The following is a 22,467-nucleotide window of genomic DNA, read 5'->3' as shown; positions in this document are numbered from 1 at the left end:
TTCCTCTGAGGGAGGAGGGCTGTACAGTTACTGCCACTAGTTTCTCTTACAGCTGGATTAAGATATGTGGTAATACTTAATTTAGGTTCGTTGCATAAGGACACAATTTATTTTTGTACATGGAGTTTTCTTCTACCTTTTGCATATGAAGGTCTCATCCCCCCCCAATAACTGAAAGGACTTCAGTTTTAATTTTTTCCTTACTCTTGCATTTTTCTTTACATGTTTGAGGTTTTTCTAAGAATCAAACTTGGACAGCAAATATTTTGCCAAAAGCAGAGGGAACCCTTAGTTAGAAAATAGTGCTGTGTTTTTGCTAATGAAAAAGTATTATGAACTTAATAAGGGAGAACACATTGCAAAATGTATTTTGGTTTGAATTGGAGGAGATTTTTTTTTTTTTTTCTTGAAACAGCAAGTAAATGTAAATTACATAGTAGGAGCTCGTTGCTCTTCTGCTGGGTAGGAAAAGAAAACTGGCTTTTATTTTCTTTAGGTGATACTGATGTTGAAAATAGATACGTGTCTATCTTTTTAATGTTATTAGTGTAAAGTTCCTAATGTTTCATTACAGAAGGAATCTCAGACTAGCTATAATATCAGGTACTACTGTGTTGGTTTTTTGGGTTGTGTTTTGTTTTTTTTCCAGAGCCTGCAGACAGTACAGCCTCCCAGCCCACAGGAATGAATGAAAATGTCTCATCCTCAGTTCAAAGCTGCAGCAGTACTGTTAGTTGCAATAATTCATCAGCCATCCCTCAGCCCAGCTCTGCTATTAAACCTTGGCGCAGCAAGTCCCTTAGTGCTAAGCACACAGCTACGTCTTCCATGTTATCCGTAAAGCAGCCCATATCGGAGCCTCCAAAGCCACCGTCGGAAATCGCCAAAACAACTCCCAACGGTCAAAAATCCATGCTTGAAAAATTAAAACTCTTCAATAGCAAAGGAGGCTCCAAAGCAGGAGGGACAACGCTCGAGTGTCCGGGGTCTCGGGATAACAGTTGTGAAAAGCTGGAGACGCTTCTCAGCTTTGAGGAAAGCGAAGAAATTGATGCCGCAAATCAGAATGTGAACAATCCGGGATCGATGTCCAGTAGTCCCAAAATTGCACTCAAGGGAATTGCACAAAGGACTTTTAGCCGGGCACTAACTAATAAGAAAAGTTCTCCAAAGGGTAATGAGAAGGATAAAGAGAAACAGAAAGAGAAAGAAAAGGATAAAAGTAAAGACGTTGCAAAGAGAACATCTGTCACTGAAAAGCTGGACGTGAAAGAGGAACCAAAAGAAGAACAGACAGCACTAGCAGCAACAGAGATGCCAAAAAAGTCCTCCAAGATCGCAAGCTTTATCCCTAAAGGAGGAAAGCTGAATAGTGCCAAGAAGGAGGCCTCTGCCCCTTCGCACAGTGGAATACCAAAACCAGGAATGAAAAACACCACAGGGAAATCCTCAAGTGCCCCCGTTGCTGCAAAGGAAGGCGAGAGAAGCCGCAGCGGGAAAGCCGGCTCGGGGCTCTCGCATCAGAAGTCTCAGCTGGACAGCAGGCATTCCAGCTCCTCATCCAGCCTAGCCTCTTCAGAAGGAAAAGGCGTAGGAGGCCTCAACAGCAGCAGCAGCAGCCAAGCTGTCAACGGACCCGCCGCGACGACCCACACCACAGGGAGCAATACTGTGAGTGTTCAGCTACCTCATCCCCAACAGCAATACAGCCACCCGAACACTGCCACGGTAGCTCCCTTCATGTACAGGTACGGTGACTTCTCCAACGGACTGTTTTGAACGTAAAAGGCGTAGGAGGCCTCAACAGCAGCAGCAGCAGCCAAGCTGTCAACGGACCCGCCGCGACGACCCACACCACAGGGAGCAATACTGTGAGTGTTCAGCTACCTCATCCCCAACAGCAATACAGCCACCCGAACACTGCCACGGTAGCTCCCTTCATGTACAGGTACGGTGACTTCTCCAACGGACTGTTTTGAACGTGACGCTTAGATAGTTTTTTTTTACTCTTTCAGGGGGGCGAGGCTGCAAGGTGAATGCCACGTCATGTAAAAGTTTCTTGCTTTAAGAGAGTAGACAATTTATACATTTACACAAAAACTGTTGGTGAAGGCCGTCAGACTAAGATGTGTAAGAAGTTGTGATGGATAGGAGGGTGAATAATTCTTGTATCCAACCCTACTAACAGTTAAGATGAGAATGCTAACACCTTTTTGACTTAACACCAGGTACTGCTCTTACATGTTTTTGTACCGTGTGGATTAGGTTTGGTTTATGCATCATAGCTTTAAAAGTTGTAGCAACGCCAGTTTATGACATAAATCCACTCATTCTCTTCAGTGTGGCTAAAGTGGTAGAGCTGCCTCGCTATAAGCAGTAATGGGAAATCTTAAAAAATGAAATAAAAATAAAAATCCCTTAGCATAGGTAAGGCCAGGCACAAGGTCTGCTGTTCTGTGCATTAATGCTGAATGAGATAAGCAAAAGAGCAGCCCTGTGGGGTCACAACTGACCTCCATCTAGTCCAGCATTTTCCGTTTGACAATAGCAGTAGAGGATACGTAGGGAAGAGTAACAAGAGGGAAATCAATAACAAAGCTTCCTAAGGACATGTTCCCCAGCCTGACCATGATGCAAGAAATTCCTCAATCAGATGGTGGGATTTTTGGTTTTGACAGCCATCTCCTAGTTTTCTTTGACACCGCTTAATTCTTTCATAGCAAGAGAATGCAAGCGGTTGTTCTGCCTTCATCATCTTCTTGCTGCTCATGATTTGAGAGACCTCTATCATATCCTTCCCTCCCTTAAGATGTGTCTTTTCTAGGCTAAGGTGTCCTAGCCTGTTTAGTTTTTACTTGTAGAGGTGCTGTTCGTAACCTTTGGTCATCTTTATTGCCCTTTCCCATCATTTTTTCATTTCTACTATACACATTTTTGCCTTTGATCTCTCAGCAGATGTAGCGTAAGAAATGGTTGGCCACATTTTTTAAATAAAAATGAATGTAAATGATATGAACCTGAAGGAGAGGGATGCCAAAGACTCAGGTAGGAATGCAAAATGGGAAGAGCGACGCTTGAGTCTTCTGACCCCTTGAGTGTTCTCCCTGTGTGTATGGAATAAAATGCCAGGTGTCCTTCTGAGATGCGGTCACATGAAAATGAACCAGTTGGGAAAAATTAATCTGACTAAAATTTATATTAATAGTAAATGTTGTGGATTTCCCTTGCTCTTGCATTCGTCTATGTACATCAGCATTATTGTTGCATCTTTGGCTGGAGGTGGGATCTACTACTAGTAATTTTTGGAGATTTGTTTTGAGTTAAAAATTGCCAGTGCAGTTTGTACTATTTTAATCCATAATTTAATAGAAAATTGTGATTGCAAACTGATTGCTTTATTGTTTAACCCTCATAACCTGCAAAAATGTTCATGATGCTTTGGGTTGTAAGTTTATCACTACAATGTCCTATCAAAAGATAAAGTAAAAAGCACTCTACTTGGTGTTCATCTTAGTTTGAACATAGATATCATCGTCTAAAGTGTAAAAGGAGATCCAATCCATACATTTTCTATAATCTAAACATACTGATAAACTCTAGGCAGTATTTATTTCACTTTTTACAAAAGACAGTAATGAAACTACCTATTGACAGCTGGAGAAAATGCTGAGAAATTGAAAAAAATAGTCTTGTCTTTTCAGCATTGGAAGCAGAAAGGCCCAACTGTATAACCTTGCTGGCTTTAAAAGGAAAAAGAAAAGTCAAATTATATTGATTTGCAAGGCAAACATATAGCATTATTATAAATTTACTGTCCAGACACTTTTTCGAATCTGCAAAATGCACTTGTTAATGCATTGCAGTAGTAGTCTCAGGTTTTTTCTGCTATCAGTTAAGGTTACTTTAACCTAAACTTTTCAGCTGCCTATAGACTTAGTTTTTGTTTGTTTGTTGTTTTTTTTAAAGTAAAAGACATGAGAAATTGTTCTACGTTTCATATAGGGTCAACTGACATTAAGACTATTGCAGTAGTAATTCGCTGCTGTGTCTTCACTTTTGTACAGCACTTACCCCTTGGACAGGAGAACTTTCAGCCGCTTGTTGATGTGGCTCTACAAGGAAAACACAGTGCAACTAGTAAAATGAAATGAGTCAAGCTATATTACTCAAATCTGACAACAGATTCTTACAACATCGCCTTTCATTACCTGACAGCCACAATGTCAGACAATGAATTGGAGTTTGAAGTTGGTTTTACCCAGTCATTTATTTTAGAATATATTGCTAGTTATTGAAGGGAAATTAGCAGGAGTGTAACATGGCATCGCACCCTACCTGCTTTATATTTATGCAATACAGACTTCATTAGAGAGGATCAGATTGATGTACAACTGATGTAATTGATAACTAAAATTTAGCTGGAAATCCAAGTGTCTTAAGACCCTGACTGAAGAGCTGTGAAGCCTATCTTTGACTATGAATTTTTTATTTTTTCCAGCTGAGTGCTTGTTTCCATTTCTAGGACATACTTCAACATGGGACTAATGAATTATGTAAAATCAGTCTGCTGGTCTGTTCCGGAGAGAGGGACTGAGCAGCTGATGGCGAGTGCAATTGTCTGGTTGTTATACTTGAGATACTTTTGATGGAGAGTGACTGCACATCTCTATTTTGTTTTGCCTTCCAGATCGCAGACAGACAATGAAGGGAACGTAACAGCCGAGGCCAGCACAGGAGGGGTCAGCATGGATTCTGCTCTTTATGTCAAAACTGGACAGCCTGCTCTCGAAGACCTCTCAGGTACGTCTTGCAATACGACTTACTGACTGTGGTCTGGTTAAATAAGAATGGGCTAAAGCAAGTTTGAAGTCAGGAGCTCCCTCTTTAGCGGGGATTTAATTTGGTTTTATTCCTACTGCTTTATTTCGTGTTAGTTACGATATTTCTTTCAGCTCTTCAGCAATGGAAACAGGGTGTCAGTAATCTGAATACTAGATGCTCAAGTTCTACACAATCGTGTGCCTCCCCAATTTCTTGAGACCATTAGGAATTCTGAGTACTTAATGTTTTTCTAGGAGATGTGCAGCACCTTTTAGGATTAAGCTATTGTAAGGATCTTAAGTATTCCCAAACATTTGATATTTATTTTTTACTTTTTAAAACTTTGCTTCAGAGCTTACAGAAGAGATTAAGTTAATTTCCTTGATGTTCTGGTTTGTTCATAGGTTTGGAGGAATCTCAGTATTCACTCACATGAATCTGATCAATTTGAGAAGTGGTCTTTGCAGCAATAAGAGACTAAAATCCAACTTCAGTTTACTGTGTCCAGCATACAGAAGCTGAAACTGATTGTAATTAGATTACTAGCAGTCTAAATCGGAAAGTATTTCATATGTTTATCTAGAATTCCTGCTACTGTAAGAAGTATATGATAATTAGCAATAATTTTTAAGCTTATCAATATAACAAAGCAATTTTTAGCAACCATATTCTACTGAGGATTTAAAATGTGCTTTTAAAGTCACAGTCAAGTCTCCTCCTATTCCAATTTCAGCAATGTCTAGGACTTTGCTTATTGCATACTATTGCAGTGTATCTCATCAGTAGAATATCTCAGGTTTTTTCATCTACTTAGTCTTGGAGTCCTCCAGTTTAATGTGAGTTTTGAAATTGATTGTCCTGCTTGGAAAAATCATGTGGCTAAAAGTTTCACAATTGGATTAATTTCATACTGCATTACATATTCAGTGTTTATACCTGTGCGCACATACCCTGATGGCAAAGCCAAGAGGCAGAGTCATTGGTGAGAAAAAGGGCTGCAGGGATGCATAAATGAGTGTATCTGTGTGTATGATTTATATATAGGTGGATTAAATATTTAAAAGGCAAATAAATGGCACAAGGGATAAAATCCTTGAGAACATTTTGGGTTCCTACTTGAATATGAGAGCTAGTTCAAAGTAAGAAACACAGAATGTCCAGCTGCTTAAATTTTTTCAGTATTACCTCTTAATCGTCATATTGCCTAGCCTGGATGTATTTCAGCCTCTAAACTGAGAAGCGTTTATAGATCACAAAAGGTTTTCAGTCTTCAGTGGCAGGTGTTATGTAAATACAAACTATTATTCAAGTAGAATATGTAAGTTTTGGGATCCAGAAATGGAAGACAGCTGACAGCCTTGAACAGTGGAGATGCAAAACCCAGCTGTGTGCAGCCAAACCCCACAGACAGCAGCAGTCCATAAAGGGGTCTTAGGGGAAAAGGAGCAAACGAAACAAAGTGGTCCCTCAACCAAATAAATTACAAGAAATAACAGACAGATTTCTTCTCTCCTTACATAGCAGCTATTGATGCTTTTAATTTAAAAGCACATATGAAACAAAAGAGAACATAGGTAGGGAAAACTGGAAGCTGAATAGTTTAATGATGCTGCCTGTTCATGAAGAGCTAAGCATTTTAATAATTAAGTTCTAGCGGCACTATCCAATGTCTGTCTTTTAAATATACTTATAATTTAAGCAATTGAATGTCATTTAAGTAAAAATTTGGTTTCAATTTAGGCGTAAGAGAAATTGGTTTAGCTTGTCTCATGTATGTTTTCTTAAGTTATCTACCGTTTGCTTTCGTATCTATGAGAGAAATGATCTGTAAAAGAGCACTGTGACCTTTGTTAGGCTAAAGGCCTATAAATATTTTATGTTCTTTACTGCAAAAATTTGTAGATCCATGAGTGTAGAAAATGTTTTCTGTCCCAGAGACCCATTGGCTAAAGGAATCGGTCTTGTTAGGCGGCTATTTCCAGTCCAGCCAGGTCAGAATTGTTTGACCATTTGGCCTAAGTGAATGGTGTCTCAGGGAGATTATTTCCCAGGGAGTAGAGACCCATTAAAAAAAGAAATTGCTAACATGGACACTACCTGAGCCATTCCCAGGGAGTAGAGACCCATTAAAAAAAAAAAAATTGCTAACATGGACACTACCTGAGCCGTTGTTCTTTGCCTCAGAAAGACTAATGAATGCATAAGCATTAAAATCTGTCTTCCCCTCCCTACATAGTTCCCCGCAGTTGGGGCTCCAGCACTTCGGTGAGTAGTTTGTGCTACTGCTGCTTTGCAGGCAAGAGTGTGTGACTTGGTTTTTCTGTGCCACCAACCTGGCATCTTTCAGAAACATGAAGTTTAAAGCAAAGAATGTGGAAAGTTCCAATAACAGAAAATTTATGGCTTATTTATCTGTTCCTTAACACTTCTTATTTATGTAATATATAGACAGCCATCTAAACTAGCAATCGCATGGATCACCGGTATCCTGGCAGCTTAAGAATGCATCACTTGTGCAGAGAAGGCGGATACGAAATTTGAAAAGTTTTAAATTTGCTGTAGTATTTTCTTTAGTCATGAGTTGTCAGCCCTCTAGAATGAAATCATTTCCTTCTGTGCCCAACAGAAGTTTTGTGACGGCTTTTTGGAGGTTTTCTGTTTCAGCATTCAGCTTACAAAGAATATGGTGGCACTACTAAATATTCACTTCTCTTCAATCTCTTAGAAGGTTTAACTATATAAAGCTCAGCTGAGTTAGCAACCAAAGCATTTCTTAACTGACAATTGAGAACAAGTAAATAAATTATGCTAACTAATTAAATTATTAATTTTATAAAAAGAAATTATGCTGAGGCACTAGGAGGACTTTTTTAATGCATATAAATTCTACTTTTAGAGTTGAAGAACAGGACATAAACGTGTTTTAGAACAGAGTATTTAAAGAACAGGATTTCTAAATGCCAGGGAAAGTAAAAGTCACCCCCAACTTTGTGTCATGTAATACATTTAAGTAACAATAACTGGGTGGTGCTGTGGACAAGCAAAAACTTTTGCTATTTTATCTAAAACATCACTCAGCATGGAGCACCCAGTCAACACAATTTACTTTACTGGAAAGCTGTTGTTGTAGAATGAGGTCTATTTAAAATGGGAAAAAGAAGGTCTAGTGAAAATACAGCATTGGGGAAATTGGCTGTGTTGGGTTGATGTTAATTGTGTCAATATATGAGATGGAAAGGGTCGTATTGATGGAGTATATCTTCTAATGAGGTTGAAAGTTAACCAGAATTTAAATTGGGTCATATGGGGAAATGACAATACAGAAACATCTGGTGCAAAGGCAGCCCGTGAAATAAAGTTAACAGTACAGAGCTCATTCTCAGTCCGGCTGCGGCAGCGGCAGGTGCCTGCCGTAGGGGAATGGTATCTGCGTCATAAACAGTTTAGAGTGTTAAATAACAGAAAGTCAGAAAAAATGCGTTTGAGACAGGTTTAGGCAGAGGTAATGGCTCAGTTCTGTGCTGTTTCCTGCCTTATCCTTTCTAATGGTTTATTTTCCCTGTAGGAGAGGATCCAGAAACTCGGCGATTGCGAACTGTGAAAAACATTGCCGATCTTCGACAGAACTTAGAGGAAACGATGTCCAGTTTACGGGGAACCCAGGTTACTCACAGGTAATGGCATGACTTTGTTTATAAGATAATGGAAATCATTGTGCTCTTACTTTACATTTGTTAGATCTGGCTGGGTTGCATCCTTGAAAAATGTTTAACACTGCTAGTGGAAGGTACTGATCTTGTACTTTTTGTCTTTAAAGCACCGATTCTGAACTGTGTTCAGTGTTTATTGAGATGTACGATGAGTAATTGGTGGTGGCGGGTTGTATATAGAATCAAAAGTGGAGAATAGTCAGTGCTTGTTAAATGCGTTAGGTGATGTTTGAATATAGGTTACAGTTTAAAATGTTTCTTCATCTTACTCTTGAACAACTTCAGTGTATTACATCTCTCTCCCCTATGTGTAATATTTTGTTTAAGTAAGCAGGTGAACTGTGCTTGACCCACTTGATAAACGGCATAACTTGAATTCCTGGCCAATCTTTGGACAAACAAATTTTTCTAATATTATTAATCATCCATGTATATAACTGCTTTTTCTTTGTAAAGCAACATTTATAAATCTTCAGCAATATTTAAAATACGCTCTAAATAAACAAAGACTCTTACTACATATAAACCTTCTGTGACTCAGATCTTTTCCGTGTTGAACGGGAGGCTTGGGAGAATAAGCTGTTTGGCCCCTAATGAGGTCGGGGTCCTACTTAGTGCTCAGTGCTTATGGACTGCAGCCCTAAATGAGTTCACTGGGGGAACGCTTTGTGTTTTGGCTTTGTATCTAAAACTGAGGCAGAGCTTGCAAAGATTAACTCCCAATGCTATTTTTCTTTTCAAATTTCAATTAATGTGACAGCTTATTATGATTTAATTACTATAACCTCAGGATACATAGGTTTTTGCAGCGTGTACGTAACATTGTATTGCTAATAGTACAATGCTGCTTATTTTAACAAATATCCACAATAAAAAAGGAAATAACACTGTGTTAGTTGAGCAGGAAAGGAAAAGGGGAGTTCATGTGGGTAAAAGAAGTTGCAGCTATGGATTAGCTTGCAACTAAGTTAGCTGCAACTAAGCTGCAAGTGTTCAGAGTGCAGTCTTGCAATCTATACACATCACCTGAAATCTCATGGTGTAGCAGTCCCATTTTTAAAGTTCCATAGAGCAGTCTACATTTAATCATATGCATTTATTTTTTTAAGCGCATTGGAAACTATTTTTGACACAGACATCACTACCGAGATAAGTGGTCGCAGCATTCTCAGAGCGTACTAGCATTACTGTTGGAAGGGATGCAACATATTCACACACTCGGACGCAGAGAATGGACAATTTAATATAGCTGATGCTTATCAAAAACTGTATTTACAGGCTGTGACCAGAGCTCTGTATAAATATTATTAATATTATGAAAAATATATTCAATTCATGAATATATAAAATAGATCTTGAAAATAAATTTGTTTTGCCTTTCTTATTATTTTTTCATTTAATCCTTTCCTCAGTGTAGAAATAGACACCATCTTCGTGCTGGACACATCTCCAGAGTATTAGGACTTTCATGAATGCAGCCAAAAAAAAGAAAATGTATCAGAAAAATTGTACTTCAGTTGGTTTTCCTTTAGTGAGCTTAATATTCTACTCTCTTGCCTAGAGTGGCAAAACCATGGTATAATAGAGTTATATATGACTGAAGATGAAAAAGTTATGCCTTGATACTGTGGATAATCCGTTAAAAAGTTCCTGCTTAAGTCTTCTCACATGTATGTTGAACACTTGGTGGCCTGGGTGTAAGAGTATCGTTATTTAAGAACAGTGTTGGAGAAATGGACCGTAACTCTCTCAAGGCGTTGTAGCAGGTAAATTCTGTTAATGCTGTTACTTACAGTCTGTAACTTGGTGAGTGTTCAGGGTGTAGGGTCTTGCAATCACCTGAAATCTCACAGTGCTCTGCACAGCAGGCCACATTTAATCAAATGCATTTATTTTTTTAAGCACATTGGAAACTACCTTTGACACCAACGTCACTACCGAGATAAGTGGCCGCAGCATCCTCAGCTTGACGGCACGACCGACCCCCTTATCGTGGAGACTGGGGCAGTCCAGCCCCCGCCTGCAGGCAGGCGACGCTCCGTCGATGGGAAATGGGTATCCTCCGCGAGGGAACGCCAGCCGCTTCATCAACACGGAGTCGGGACGCTACATGTATTCGGCACCTTTGCGGAGGCAACTGGCGTCCCGCGGTAGCAGCGTCTGCCACGTGGACATCTCGGACAAGGGAAGTGATGAAATTGATCTGGAGGGCATCACTATGGATGCCACCGGCTATATGAGCGATGGGGATGTCCTGGGCAAGAATATCAGAGCTGATGACATCACGAGTGGGTAAGTGCCTTTACTTTTCTTCTTAAATACTATATGTGATTTGTTGCATTGTGTTTAATGACGCTGTATTCCCATGATTATTTGGAGAAAGGAAAAAAAAATATCAAACATATTCTACTAGTTTTAATAAGCATTTGGAGGGACAGCTTATTGTAACAGCTAATTTAGTCAGTGAGATTTAAGCACATGATTTTTTTAAGTGCATGTTAAGAAAATATTCCTATACATGAACATACATGTTCATAATCATATACATGATTAAATGTTTTCCTGAGTCAGGGTTCATTGTGGTCAAGTCAAACACATGCTGCAACATTCATTTATGCCCACAAGATGGAGAGAGTGAGGCATTTTCTGTACTTCTACTGAACCCTTTTGCTGTCTGAACTTTGAGGGGACAGTTCACTGGAAGGAAATGAGTTTGCATCTCTGTGTAGGGTAAAATAGTTGTCCATGCAAAATAAGAACAAGTTAGTGTGCAGAAATATGAGCTGATAAACAGTTATTAACAAGGTTTTACATCAACATTTTACCTCTGCTGTGACTGGAAAAAGTCTTTGTTCTTTGCTCCAAAGTCAGTATTCAATTCAATATGTCCATTTTCAATTCCTTCTAGAAAGTACAGTCATTTTTTCTTAGCTCAAGTACATCAGCATTAGATTGATGATAAAACTGATCTTTGAGATGTAAACGGCATATTTATTTTTGTGGCAGCCTTTCCCCTGTCTGGCTATCTTACATCCTTTGCTTTTCTGTAATTTTTTTGTAAGTGACATTTCTTGTAGCTTAGGCTTATTTGGAAGATTTAGTGTCTCTTACTGAAATAGAAAGCTGGAATCCAGCTGCTGCTTTGTCACTAACTTAACCAGTTAAGTTACACAATCTGGAAACCTCCATTAATTCTGTCTGTTAGGAATATTTGGATGTTTTCACGCTGTCCTTTTTGAAAAGTCAAACACTTCATTTTTAATTCTTTGTCAGGGAACCATATAGTAAATAAGCTGATGCAAAAACCAGTATAAAACCAGTATAAAGCACCAGTAGCTGTTGCTGCATTAATAATGCATCCTATCACTGAAGTGCCTTGTGTTTTCCTCAAATAAATGAGCTTGTACTTGAGTTTTGCAGTATTTATTGTAGTAACAGTTACTGCTTTTCCTCTGGACTATGACTTTTATTCAAACTCGTGGCTGTGATTTTGGTCTAGAAGAGAGGAAAATAAATTCTGGGTAGCACCATGGTTTCTATAAAACACCTAGAGTGTGAGCTGAGAAGTGTGCCTGGCAGAACTGTGTCAATTCAGGCTTCTGCTGCTCATATCCTAGAGGAGCCCCAGTCTTTGCAGATCTTTACTTAGTGTATAAAGTTCAGATTCCATGTTGAGGAAAAGGAAAGAATAAGAAAGCCGTTGAGTTTATGAATGATATTTCCAGAGAAATCTGTGCCTTCACTCATCTCTGTGTATCATTTCGTTTTCTGTGTCTGTCTGGTCATCCTATAGGGTAAAAAATTGAAGTCTCAATAGTCTGAAAATACAAGAGTGGTCTTTAGATTCTGGGTCTAAGGGATTAATAATGTAATACAATGTTTTTGCCAGTTGGTACCTCTGTCACCAAAGCAGTGAGTTATATACCAAGAATTATACTAAGAATGGTGAATATAACATTTAGCAGGAGAGTCGTATATTCACAACACCTCACTCCTAGCCTTGAGTGTTAGAACATCTTTAACTGAGTACCTGACTCTTATTTCCCACTAGTTTTTAAAGGAGGGAGATAACTTTCAGTTTTTATTCATATAACCAGCAACACATTGATAAATGAGATCTTAATTTAAAGTTCTTAGGACAAGAAGTTATGTGTACAAATGTCTTTTTCTTTTCCACATCTTTTGCCTTTAGCTACAAAAGCCTATTTTGCTACATGATGTGAGTTGGTTTATTGATTTATATAGCACTGTTGTAGTCATTGACTATGTTCCAAGGGCAGAATCTGTATTGCAGGTCAATCCATCGTCAGCAAGATCCAGCTCCATTTCCAGGTTGTGGGCAGGGTTTGGAGGTTGGGCGGTTTGGAGGTTCTCTCGTTGCTGCACCGGTGGGTATTTGGAGGGAGCGTCCCTGGAAGCAGCCCAACAATGTTGGGGTTACATAGTCTGTGGAGAGTAATCGTGTGTGCGGATTCCTCGAGAAGGGAGTATTGCGATATTGAATTGCAATAACAGCTTTGGATATAATCCCAATATCAATGGAGAGATAAAAAAATGAGGCTGTTACCTTTGGTGAATCTCACTGACACTTAATCATGCCAGATTACCATCTTCAGTATGGGCAGATGTTTTGGTAGCCTGTTTCATAAGTTATCTTCCCCAATGTCGGTTTATTCCCAATAATAAAAAATTAGGATAGTATTGTGTCTTTGTGGGAGAGGGATAATACACCGCTTAGAAATCAGAGATGTTGCTTGTAAAGAAATTATCCGTGTGACTTGCTGTAGAACAAATCTCTGAGATCAATGTTAGGGTGAGCAGGCCCAATATTTCCAGAAGCTGAGTTACGGTATGTAGAAAGCAGCACAAGAGGGCATTTATAGCATGAATAGCTCTTTATTAGCTGGTATGTGTTTCACTTTGTCATTTTTCAGAATTGCTACAATTCTGCAGTCTGAAAACCTTGAATCTGTGTTTTCATTGGCAAACTGATAGGGAAGGAAGCCAAAATATTTGTTACAGGCAAAATAAATCCAATAGCCAAGATAAACTATTTTAGCCCTGTGATCCTGATGCTTTCTCTGAAATGTACTGGGTCATGGGAAGTTTCGTTTGGCCTCCTTTAATAAGCCTGCTCAAGCAGAGCTCTGGCAGACACCGGGTTTGCTTTCGTAGGGTTAGAAAGAGTATCTTTTCCAAACGGGCAGAAAATACCTCTTACGCTAAGAAAGTCTCCAGGGGGTGGATCAAAGGTAAGAAGTTGTCTTATCATGGGAGCTAAAACATCAACTGAACGACAAAGCAACAGGACTAGGATTTATGTGAGGTGGGGAGCAAGCACCCAACCCACCTCCTTCGGCGGCTGGCTGAGCTCGAGGCTTCAGAAAGTGGTACCTCAAAGCCCAGAATTGTCTCACCTATCCACCCCAAAGATTGTCCCAGGTGGGGACGTTAACTCATGTGGCTTTTCTGGGTTTGTTTGGAAGGTTTCGTCCACTTCAGTCTCCCTCTAGCTACTAGCACACACATTCCTACCTCTTTTTGACCTTCCCCCTTGCCCCAGTTCTCTCTAATTTCCTTTTTATCTGTCCTTGGAATTGAGCAACAGAGCTGTTGGTCAGAAAGGCTTTTTAAAATTCTTTTCTTTTAATTTAATTAATCCTCTGCCCCAGTTTTCATTACCCTGGTGTGCAGCTTTCTATGCAGAATTAACAGCGCGGATGTACCGATTAGTGCTGGTCACAAATTTTCTCAGGCAATGGCTTTGGGTCTGCAGACGCAGCTTGTCAAAACAATTTTTTGCAGAAGCATGGCTGTTCCAGCTATGTTCCAACAAAATGTAGATCTGATGATTTGACAGCTCAGCCGCCCTAGAGCCTGAACTTTGAGGCAGAGCAGATGTGAGCGGCCCCGTGCGTGGACCATGGGTCTGCTGCGTGCCAGGCTGGGCTTTGGGGCATGCCCAGCTCTCTCTTTTGAGTGCATCTCGTTAAGAAACGTTACCTGGTGACTCTCTCATACCTTACTTAGCCAGCCTAGCAGTGAACTGCTACCTCAGCTCTTAGATGAGGACAGAAGGGCTCAGCCTGCATATGATGTTCAGGGGCCCTATGCTAAAATTCTCCTTGCAGCGACCTCCTGTGGGTGCAGCGGCTGTTGTGGGGCGGGGGGGAGACCTTTTACCGTTTTATTAAACTCCCCATTTATTTGATGCTTTGAGGCCGAAACATTCCCATTCCAGATCTCTATTTCCACAACCTCTTAATGTATTTGTGTGCACAATGCCCATGGGATTGTGATTCCTTCCTGTTTATTCAAGCCTTTATGCTCCCTGGGGATCTTTTTACAAGCACTACCAGCAGGTGAGTTGGGAAGATGGATGAAAGGATGCTAAAAGGGAGAGCAGGCCACTCCGGGCTGGGGAACCAGGCTTTACCCCCTGCTTCTGCTCAGGTCAATTAAACCTACGCAAAAGCATCGTGCCCTAGGTAGAAATCATCTTTGTGGTGCAGAGGCCTGTCTACCCTCGAGTAACATGGACCAAAACCATCATTGAAGTAGAGTTCTGTTGTAGGCTGAAATTTAGGAGTTACAACTATTAGGAGGCAAAGAAGAGTTTGATATGAAGAGCTGAAATTGCGGACTGATTTCATTGAATGTTGAAGTGTAATTGATATTTGTCGGATTCTTGCGGCTCAGTTGCTTGATTTTGTTCTATTTATCAGTCAGACAGTGACACAAGTTTTTCAGATGTCAGGCTCCTATGTGGCGTAACAGACCTTCACTTGGGTTAAGGTTTTAGAGGAAGAAAAGGAGGACTATGCCGTTTGCCTCTAATGAGAATTTGTTCTTGGTAACAGTAGTTAAGAGAAACCGTTTCCTTCTAAGCTGTCTGTGACAGGAATGGTTGCTGCTCGAGGTAACGCGTGGTTAGCTAGAAATCAAGAGTGGCTGAGCTAATCGTGGTCTGAATGAGAACCTGTTCACCCTGTACATTGATTCAATGCTAGCTATAGTCTTTTCCGACCTATTTTTTTGCCATGGTGATTACTACTGTATTTTTTCTGTATGCTTTGAGTTACAGTGGGTTAGTCATTTTACTGGACATTGCTCTTTAAATGGTATGATTTTAGGGATAAGATTTCATCTAAATACAGTGGATGGGTAAAACTGCATTCCTTATATGGCTATAACACTTCAACATGACTAAGAATCATTAGGAGGTTTATTTTATTTTTCTTCTCTGTTTGAGTAGAGTGTTTATTTGAACTGCCTTCTGTCTTGCTAGGACTGGCTTCTTATATTTTGATCTTTTCAACATTGCAGAATAGTAGCTATATATGGTAAATAGATAATTAATACAAATAATGAAGGGGTCAGGCAAGCAAACTCAAAATTTTGACTTCTCTGAAAAGGTATTAGGAAACCTTGACTTTTGACTTGTTAGTAAACTATGTTGAAACTGGTTCAGAACTAGCTTTTGGATTTAAAGTCATAGATGTCCTGGTGCTGTGAGAACGAAAAGAAAAAGTTATGGCAGTGTTTAAATCAAAATAATATTCTTATTCCAAGAACTGTACTTAAAGATCTTTACAGGAAACATGATTAGAATATTATATAAGCACTTTCAATGTTATTAATGTGTATTATTTTAAATATTCTTAAATATTGCACTCAGTTCAGGAATAGTTCTGGTGTCAGCTTCATCAATAAAAGTGTTTGATCATTTATCACAAATGATATCTCAGATAACATGCTCTCATAGAACTTTTCTTGCAGTGTAGGATTCAGCATAGGAAGATGTCGTAGGCCTGTAAGTTATAACCTTAGAGATCAGCTGGAATCATTTTTATGATTCAATTTTATTCACTATATACTGCTAAAAAGGGCCACATTAGGTCATATGTAGTGTTTGTCAGTAAAATGAACTCACAAGTTGTGGTGTGTTGTATTCTTTGCTTACTTGTACGTACTGGCCTATTGTCAATGACTACCAAAATACCATTTAATAGCCATCATCCCACTCTGGGCTTGTTTCTGTAATAAACACCTCAGCAGTGTTTGAGCTGCTGCTTCAGTGCCAGCAGGTTTTTGTAATTTGAGCAAAAGGACAGCTTCTAAAGGACAAAATACGGTCCCGCTCTGGGGCTAGCCAGTAGAGGGAGATGCAATCATACGCACTTTGGCGATGTGGATCATCTGCAGGAAAGGAGTAGGCGTGAGGGAGTCGAAAGTCGCCGTGGAGTAACCCTTCCTCCGCTGCTCACCCTGCTGAGAACCTGCGGAGAAGCAGCACTCCCTCGTTATTTCTCTTTGGTCACACGTTGTTCCTCTCCCTAACAAAATTAAAGAGGACAATGCAAAATGGGTTGCTTATTCTGTAGCTTATTTCTGTGATTTTCATTGAAATAGATTCTGAGAAAGGATTTAGGCATTTAAATCAAAATTGGCATCTGCAAAACCCTATTGAACAGCTGCCTGATTCTGGTGGATCTTCAGCTTGCTCCAGGCTGGCAGCCTGTGCTTGGTGGGTGTGATCGTTGTCCTCTCCTCAGTAACAAGTTTCCACCCATGTTTCACTGGGGTCCAGAGTGGCATTTGCACATCTGACTCTTGGGTGTTTTCCAGTCTTACCTATCTCATTTTGACAGGTTACCATCTTTGGTCTCCTCTCCCAGGGTGGGGACGTTCATTTTATGTTAGCGAATGACTGGGTAAATTTCAGAAACCATCTAGGAATTGGAACCCCAGGGCTTAGTCTTTCTAAATCCCATAAGGGCTGTGCTGTGATTTACTCTCCTTCGTACAGGTGAACCTTCCAGCATAGTGAGCCATTTGGCCCAGCTCCAGCATGGTGGATGGCTGATGCCTTTTTCCATCCTCTGGAGAGTGTTAGTCTGGCATTAGTATTAGGTTAGTCCGATTGTCAGATTAATTCTTCTGAGAGATGACTAATGTGGATTTTAATCCCCTCAGATGGAGAAGGAAGCGGTATTTTTTAATTACCCTTTTGTGCTGCTCACCTTTAATCTGGATATACTGGCCATAGATACGGGCTAGAGAGGCTTTGCCGTAGACCCAGACTTAACATGTGCTATGGCCTAACTCCTGCATACAGGCAACGCTCGCAGCTCTGAGCCAAGGCCTCCAAGTCGCACAATTTAGGATTAACTCAATGGTCTCACCGGATTGAACTAAACCTGCTCAGAATTAAAGATACAGTTTGGGAAAAATGTGGGAAACGGCAATATAGTTAAGCAAGACTGCATCTTAAAAATAATTAAGCTTTTACCAGTCATTTGGTTACAAGGAGAAAAATTCTTCTAATCCTAATGAGTCCTAATGCTGTAATGAAGCCCTCGCGTCTCCTAGCGAAGTCATTGAAGAGTCTCTGCCCAGATTCCTCTGTGAAATCTGGGGAGGATCTGTCCTAGTCTCTTCCCATGAGTTTCCTCAGGTCTTGCTATCTTCTTGTACATACATTAATCACCTGGCTTCTTTGAAGCCTGCTTTGGGGGCTGTTAATAGTTGATACTGGCATCTGAAGTCTCATTGCCATAGCCAGAGTTCTCCTTCAAGATACAGTGCTCCATTCGTTTCTGAAGGGCCATTCAACTTCAAGATAGATGAAGAGGAATAAGTAAAGTTTTAACCTGTCCTTTCTTCTCATAAACAGCCTAAAGGAGGGCGGGAGAAATTGAGGCAAGCAAGGAGAACATAAAATAATATTCATATTTAACATAAAAATATCAATATAATCTTATTCTACTAACTCCAGCTTTTGAAAGTCCAGTTACCTTAAATGGATGCTTTTCAGTGCCTAATCTGTGTCATCATCTTGGATGGGCTGACTAGATTTCTAAAAGAGTTTTAAAAATTACGGTGGAGCAAGCCTCTTCCTTTGGAGGAAGGTGAATTTAAGCTTAAGATACATTTAGCAGGCAGGTTTAGTGAGTGTTGGAGATACGATCATATACTAGGAGAGTCTCCTTCGAAACAGGAATGGATGCAGTGATGTGAGAGATGCTTTCTTGGAGTCTAATATTCTTCTCTTGTATACTGACAGCTTCTCTTAAACTACAGTCTAAGACTGCTAATTCCACAGGAAACCCGTTTCCTCAGAAGCTCGGTAAGAAGCCCTTGTCCCGGAGGGAGCAGATATGGGGGCATGTGTGAGATTTGACCTATAGTGGCAGCAGCCACCCAAGTCCCTTACAGGCTATACTGTCCTTGGAATTCCTTCCCTTAGCAAATGCAAGTTTTATAGTAACAAGCCTGCAGACTTCTTGCAAGGGAGACCCAGCTGAGAAGACATGTAGAAATAAATTCAGCCCTGGGCAGCAGTGCCCAAAAATTGTTATCTGATGGCTGCTGAATGACTTATGTGCCAGGCAGCCTTAATACATCTGCAAATAGAAAAGCATTGATTTCACAGAAGCCACTCCTTTCCGTAGATTTCTTCTTTTTTCCCAAAAAAAGGTCTGAGGATTAAGTGGTTAACGGGGGTGAACTTGTTTTGCGTCTAGACCGGTTTGGACAATGTGAATAAGCAGCTACCGTTCATGTTATTAGTGATTTACAGGTGAGAGGTTTCTCCAAGTAAACTATGAAATGAAAATACAGGTATTAAGTTTTGCATAATCTCATTTTTCCTGTCTTACCTGTTAGTGAAACAAGTATCTCTTTCTTCCCAGCAGTGATTAGGATTTTTGAGACTGCAGGTCAATTATTGTTTTTTCTGGGCTTACTCCATGTTTGGGTTTGAACATCTTCAAAACAATTCATAGTTCATTCATTAGTTTGTTAATTGCAAATAGTTACTGATTATTAGTAAAAGTCTATTAATTTATAAATTATAGACTGCCTTAAATATTAAAATTAAATTTTAAATTAAATGAGTAATAGGTTTGTGCTTCTACGAACCTGAAAAGTAATATTTGGTCTAATGTTAGGGATGTGGGCATTGTATTATCAGTCCCAACCTGAAAGCTCAGGACCTAACCCTGTTCCTGAATGCCTTTGTTGACATTCACGTGGATCAAAGAATGGAATTTAAACCAGCCACAGGCTTGTAGGCAGGGTATATGTTCAACTCTTTGGTTAGAGAGGTGAAGTACTGTGCAGACGTGGTGGGCATTCTAATGGAGAGTCAAGCAAGAATAGTGGATGGAAAGACTTCGGGGAGAAAACACGGGGAAAGATCATATGGTCTAATTCTAATGTCAAGATGGAAAATGCAGACCAAATTCATACTAAACTGAGAAATTTTGGATTGTCATTGTCCTGCCATTAGGTTAGCATTTCTTTTTAAGCCAGATTTAGAACATATTCCTGGTTGCAATAACAGGATCCTTTTGATCACATTTATCATATTTCAGAAACAGCAGCAGAGAATTTTCTGCTGTTGGTTTTTAGCGACTGGCAAAGTTAGACTCCTCCTTTGATACTCAAAGCTTGTTAAGCTTCTTGATCTCGTTTAACTGACTGTAATGGCAAGGCAGATGAAGCCTAGTGAAAATAAACATTTAAAGGAAAACTTTAAGGATAACAGTGTTATTGCTGCGGCTAAGAGAGAACACTTGCGTGTCAAAGCGGATGTTGATGCACGGAATAATCCAAAAGCTGTAATTCCTACAAGCTTTTTGTTTCTTCAAGTTTCAAGCACTTCGGTTGCTGGGCAAGTCTTCTGCCCGGAGGTACCTGGGCAGCTATTTCCAAACTAACCTTGAATCCAAAGCACCAAGAGGAAGGCAGGAGCACCTGGGCTGCCAGGGTCAGCTCCAGTTTTGGGGCACATTGCTGTTCTGCTGCTTGTGGGTTTGGGATTACGGAGCCGCGTGATGCTGAGCAGATCGGGGTAGGCTTGCCCGGTCTGTTGTGCACTGCTGACTTACCTGCTGCTCCTTCTCCTCCTAATACTTAAGTAAAGAATGGCTGTCCCTTGGCTATCTATTTTCAAAATTGGAAAATTCATATTCATACATTAAGGAGTGAAATGAATATATATGAAGTGGTAGAGTTGTCAGACCGTAAAAGTAGGTGTGCTGTTGGCTGGCTGTACACGTGGGTAAGTAGGGAGTGCGGACAGAAGTCAGTGACTCAGACCGCTGGATTTTACTGATGCCTGGCATAAGCTGTTCCTGTTTCCTCAGCGTGCCTTTCAGGAAAGGGAAATAAATCGCTTCAGCATCAGAAATACCCTAAAAATATTGCCCTTGGAAGGACTTATTACGGCACTGAAAATTTCAGAGGCACAGAAAGGGTGTATTTGGCTAAAGAAAAGAGAAGTTTAAAGGTCCAGGTTGTCCAGGGAACTCCAAAGCAAATTACTTTATGCCTGTAATACAGGGCAGGGAGCCACTTTCTTACAGAAGAAAAATGTCACCTAGAAAGCGGGCTGTAAGTTCCAGTCGTGTGTTAGAAGTGCATAATACTGCTCTTGTTTAACCTGAGCCTTTTCATATTCAAAGAGATTTGGTTAATTTTGTTTCCTTGCTGATGAAGAGTGAAACTATAGAGATGAGAATTAAGCATTAATTCCTGAAAAGATTAGAAACTCCTTTTAACCAATGTCATCACCGTCTCACTGTCCATTCATTAAGTATTATTATATTTGACTTCATTAAGGGCAGTCATTCCCCATTGGCTGTTGGTACCATTCCTAAAGCATTTGAGCTATTACATTTTTTGAACATGTAGAATTTACCCATCTGTATAAAAGTCACAGACTACGCGTTTTCCCAGATCCTGTGTTTAAACTTCTTCTTATTTTGGGCAGGTAGAAAAATACTTCAAAGTGCTTGGTTTTGCACTGAATGTGCTTGCAGAGTTCTTTTGATTCATGAATGTAGCAAGGCATCTAATACAAATTTGTCATGTTTTTTAATAAGAAAAGTCAGAGAAATTACACCTAATCGATAACTGGCCTAATACAATTGTTTGGACTGCAATGGGTCATTGTAGAGGAGAGGCTAGTATACTGGCATTCCATATTGTGTAGATGTATGATAAGGCAATAAATTCAGATAGTGTTGAGTACTGTTAGAATTACACGCATGCAGGATAATATTTCCTGGTTTTACTCCTCCCTGAGTAAAACCTTACCAGATTGTTTTTAGAAAAATATACCTTCATTATATTCTCCTTTCTCAGAAAGCAAAAATCTGCAGCAATAATAATGTTGTATTCATAAAGGCAAGATGGTTTCTGAGAGCCAAGACAGTTTTAAGTTTGGAGGGATGGAGAGGAAGGAAAAGAAAGCAATGGCTGGAGGTTTGTAGCACCAGTAACTTTTAATCTCCTCTGTACTAACCAATGGATAATAGGGAATTTTTTTTTTCTTCTCATTTATTTTAAAGTGTATTTATTGCAAATGCATTTTTCTCCACAGAATTCAGAAGCTAGTCCCTTTCCTTCTTCTTTCACCTCACTGTTGCATGCAGGACTTTAGGCATCATTGGTCTTGGCATCTTTTTGGAATTAAACATTCGTGGGTAGAGGACATTGCGTGTAATAAAAATATAAAGCTTTCAATCTGTGATTACACAAACCTGTTTCAAAATACAAAAATCTATCTTGTTCTGGCACGTACGAAACTTTCCCATTGATTTCAGCATGGCTAATTCTTAAGAGTAATATATTTCATTTTACATATTCTGGGTAATAAGTATGGAGAACAATCTATTTCAGCTATAGTTGATCTCTTTTATCAAAGGACTAGTCATATGCCAGAAATCTCACAGCAAAGCCGAAAGCTGCGTTTTCCAGTATGTGTACAATGGGTGTTCATACAGAAACACGTTTCGTGTGCAGACAAGTATCTGCAATGAGCCAATTAGTCTATGTACATTAGATGTTTTTGCAAAATGCTGTTTGCATGTTTGTATTACAATATGGCTTAAGCTCCACTTTTCTTTCCCTTTCTTTTATTTTAGTA

General features: G+C 39.8%; 1 protein-coding gene across 1 annotated transcript; it reads left to right on the top strand.

Moving 5' to 3' along the window:
- Positions 1–649: 649 nt before the first annotated feature.
- On the top strand, positions 650–10,827 carry LOC104074168 (neuron navigator 2-like; the record flags this gene model as incomplete). Its single annotated transcript, XM_009574206.1, has 4 exons — positions 650–1,748; positions 4,688–4,800; positions 8,387–8,495; positions 10,434–10,827. Coding segments are annotated over 4 exons (1,715 nt in total), but the record flags the coding sequence as incomplete, so codon positions are not given.
- Between the last annotated feature and the right edge of the window lie 11,640 nt (positions 10,828–22,467).

Source organism: Fulmarus glacialis, unplaced genomic scaffold (assembly GCF_000690835.1).
Source record: "Fulmarus glacialis isolate BGI_N327 unplaced genomic scaffold, ASM69083v1 scaffold7983, whole genome shotgun sequence".
Taxonomy (NCBI): Eukaryota; Metazoa; Chordata; class Aves; order Procellariiformes; family Procellariidae; genus Fulmarus; species Fulmarus glacialis.
This window is presented reverse-complemented; position numbering and strand designations above follow the sequence as displayed.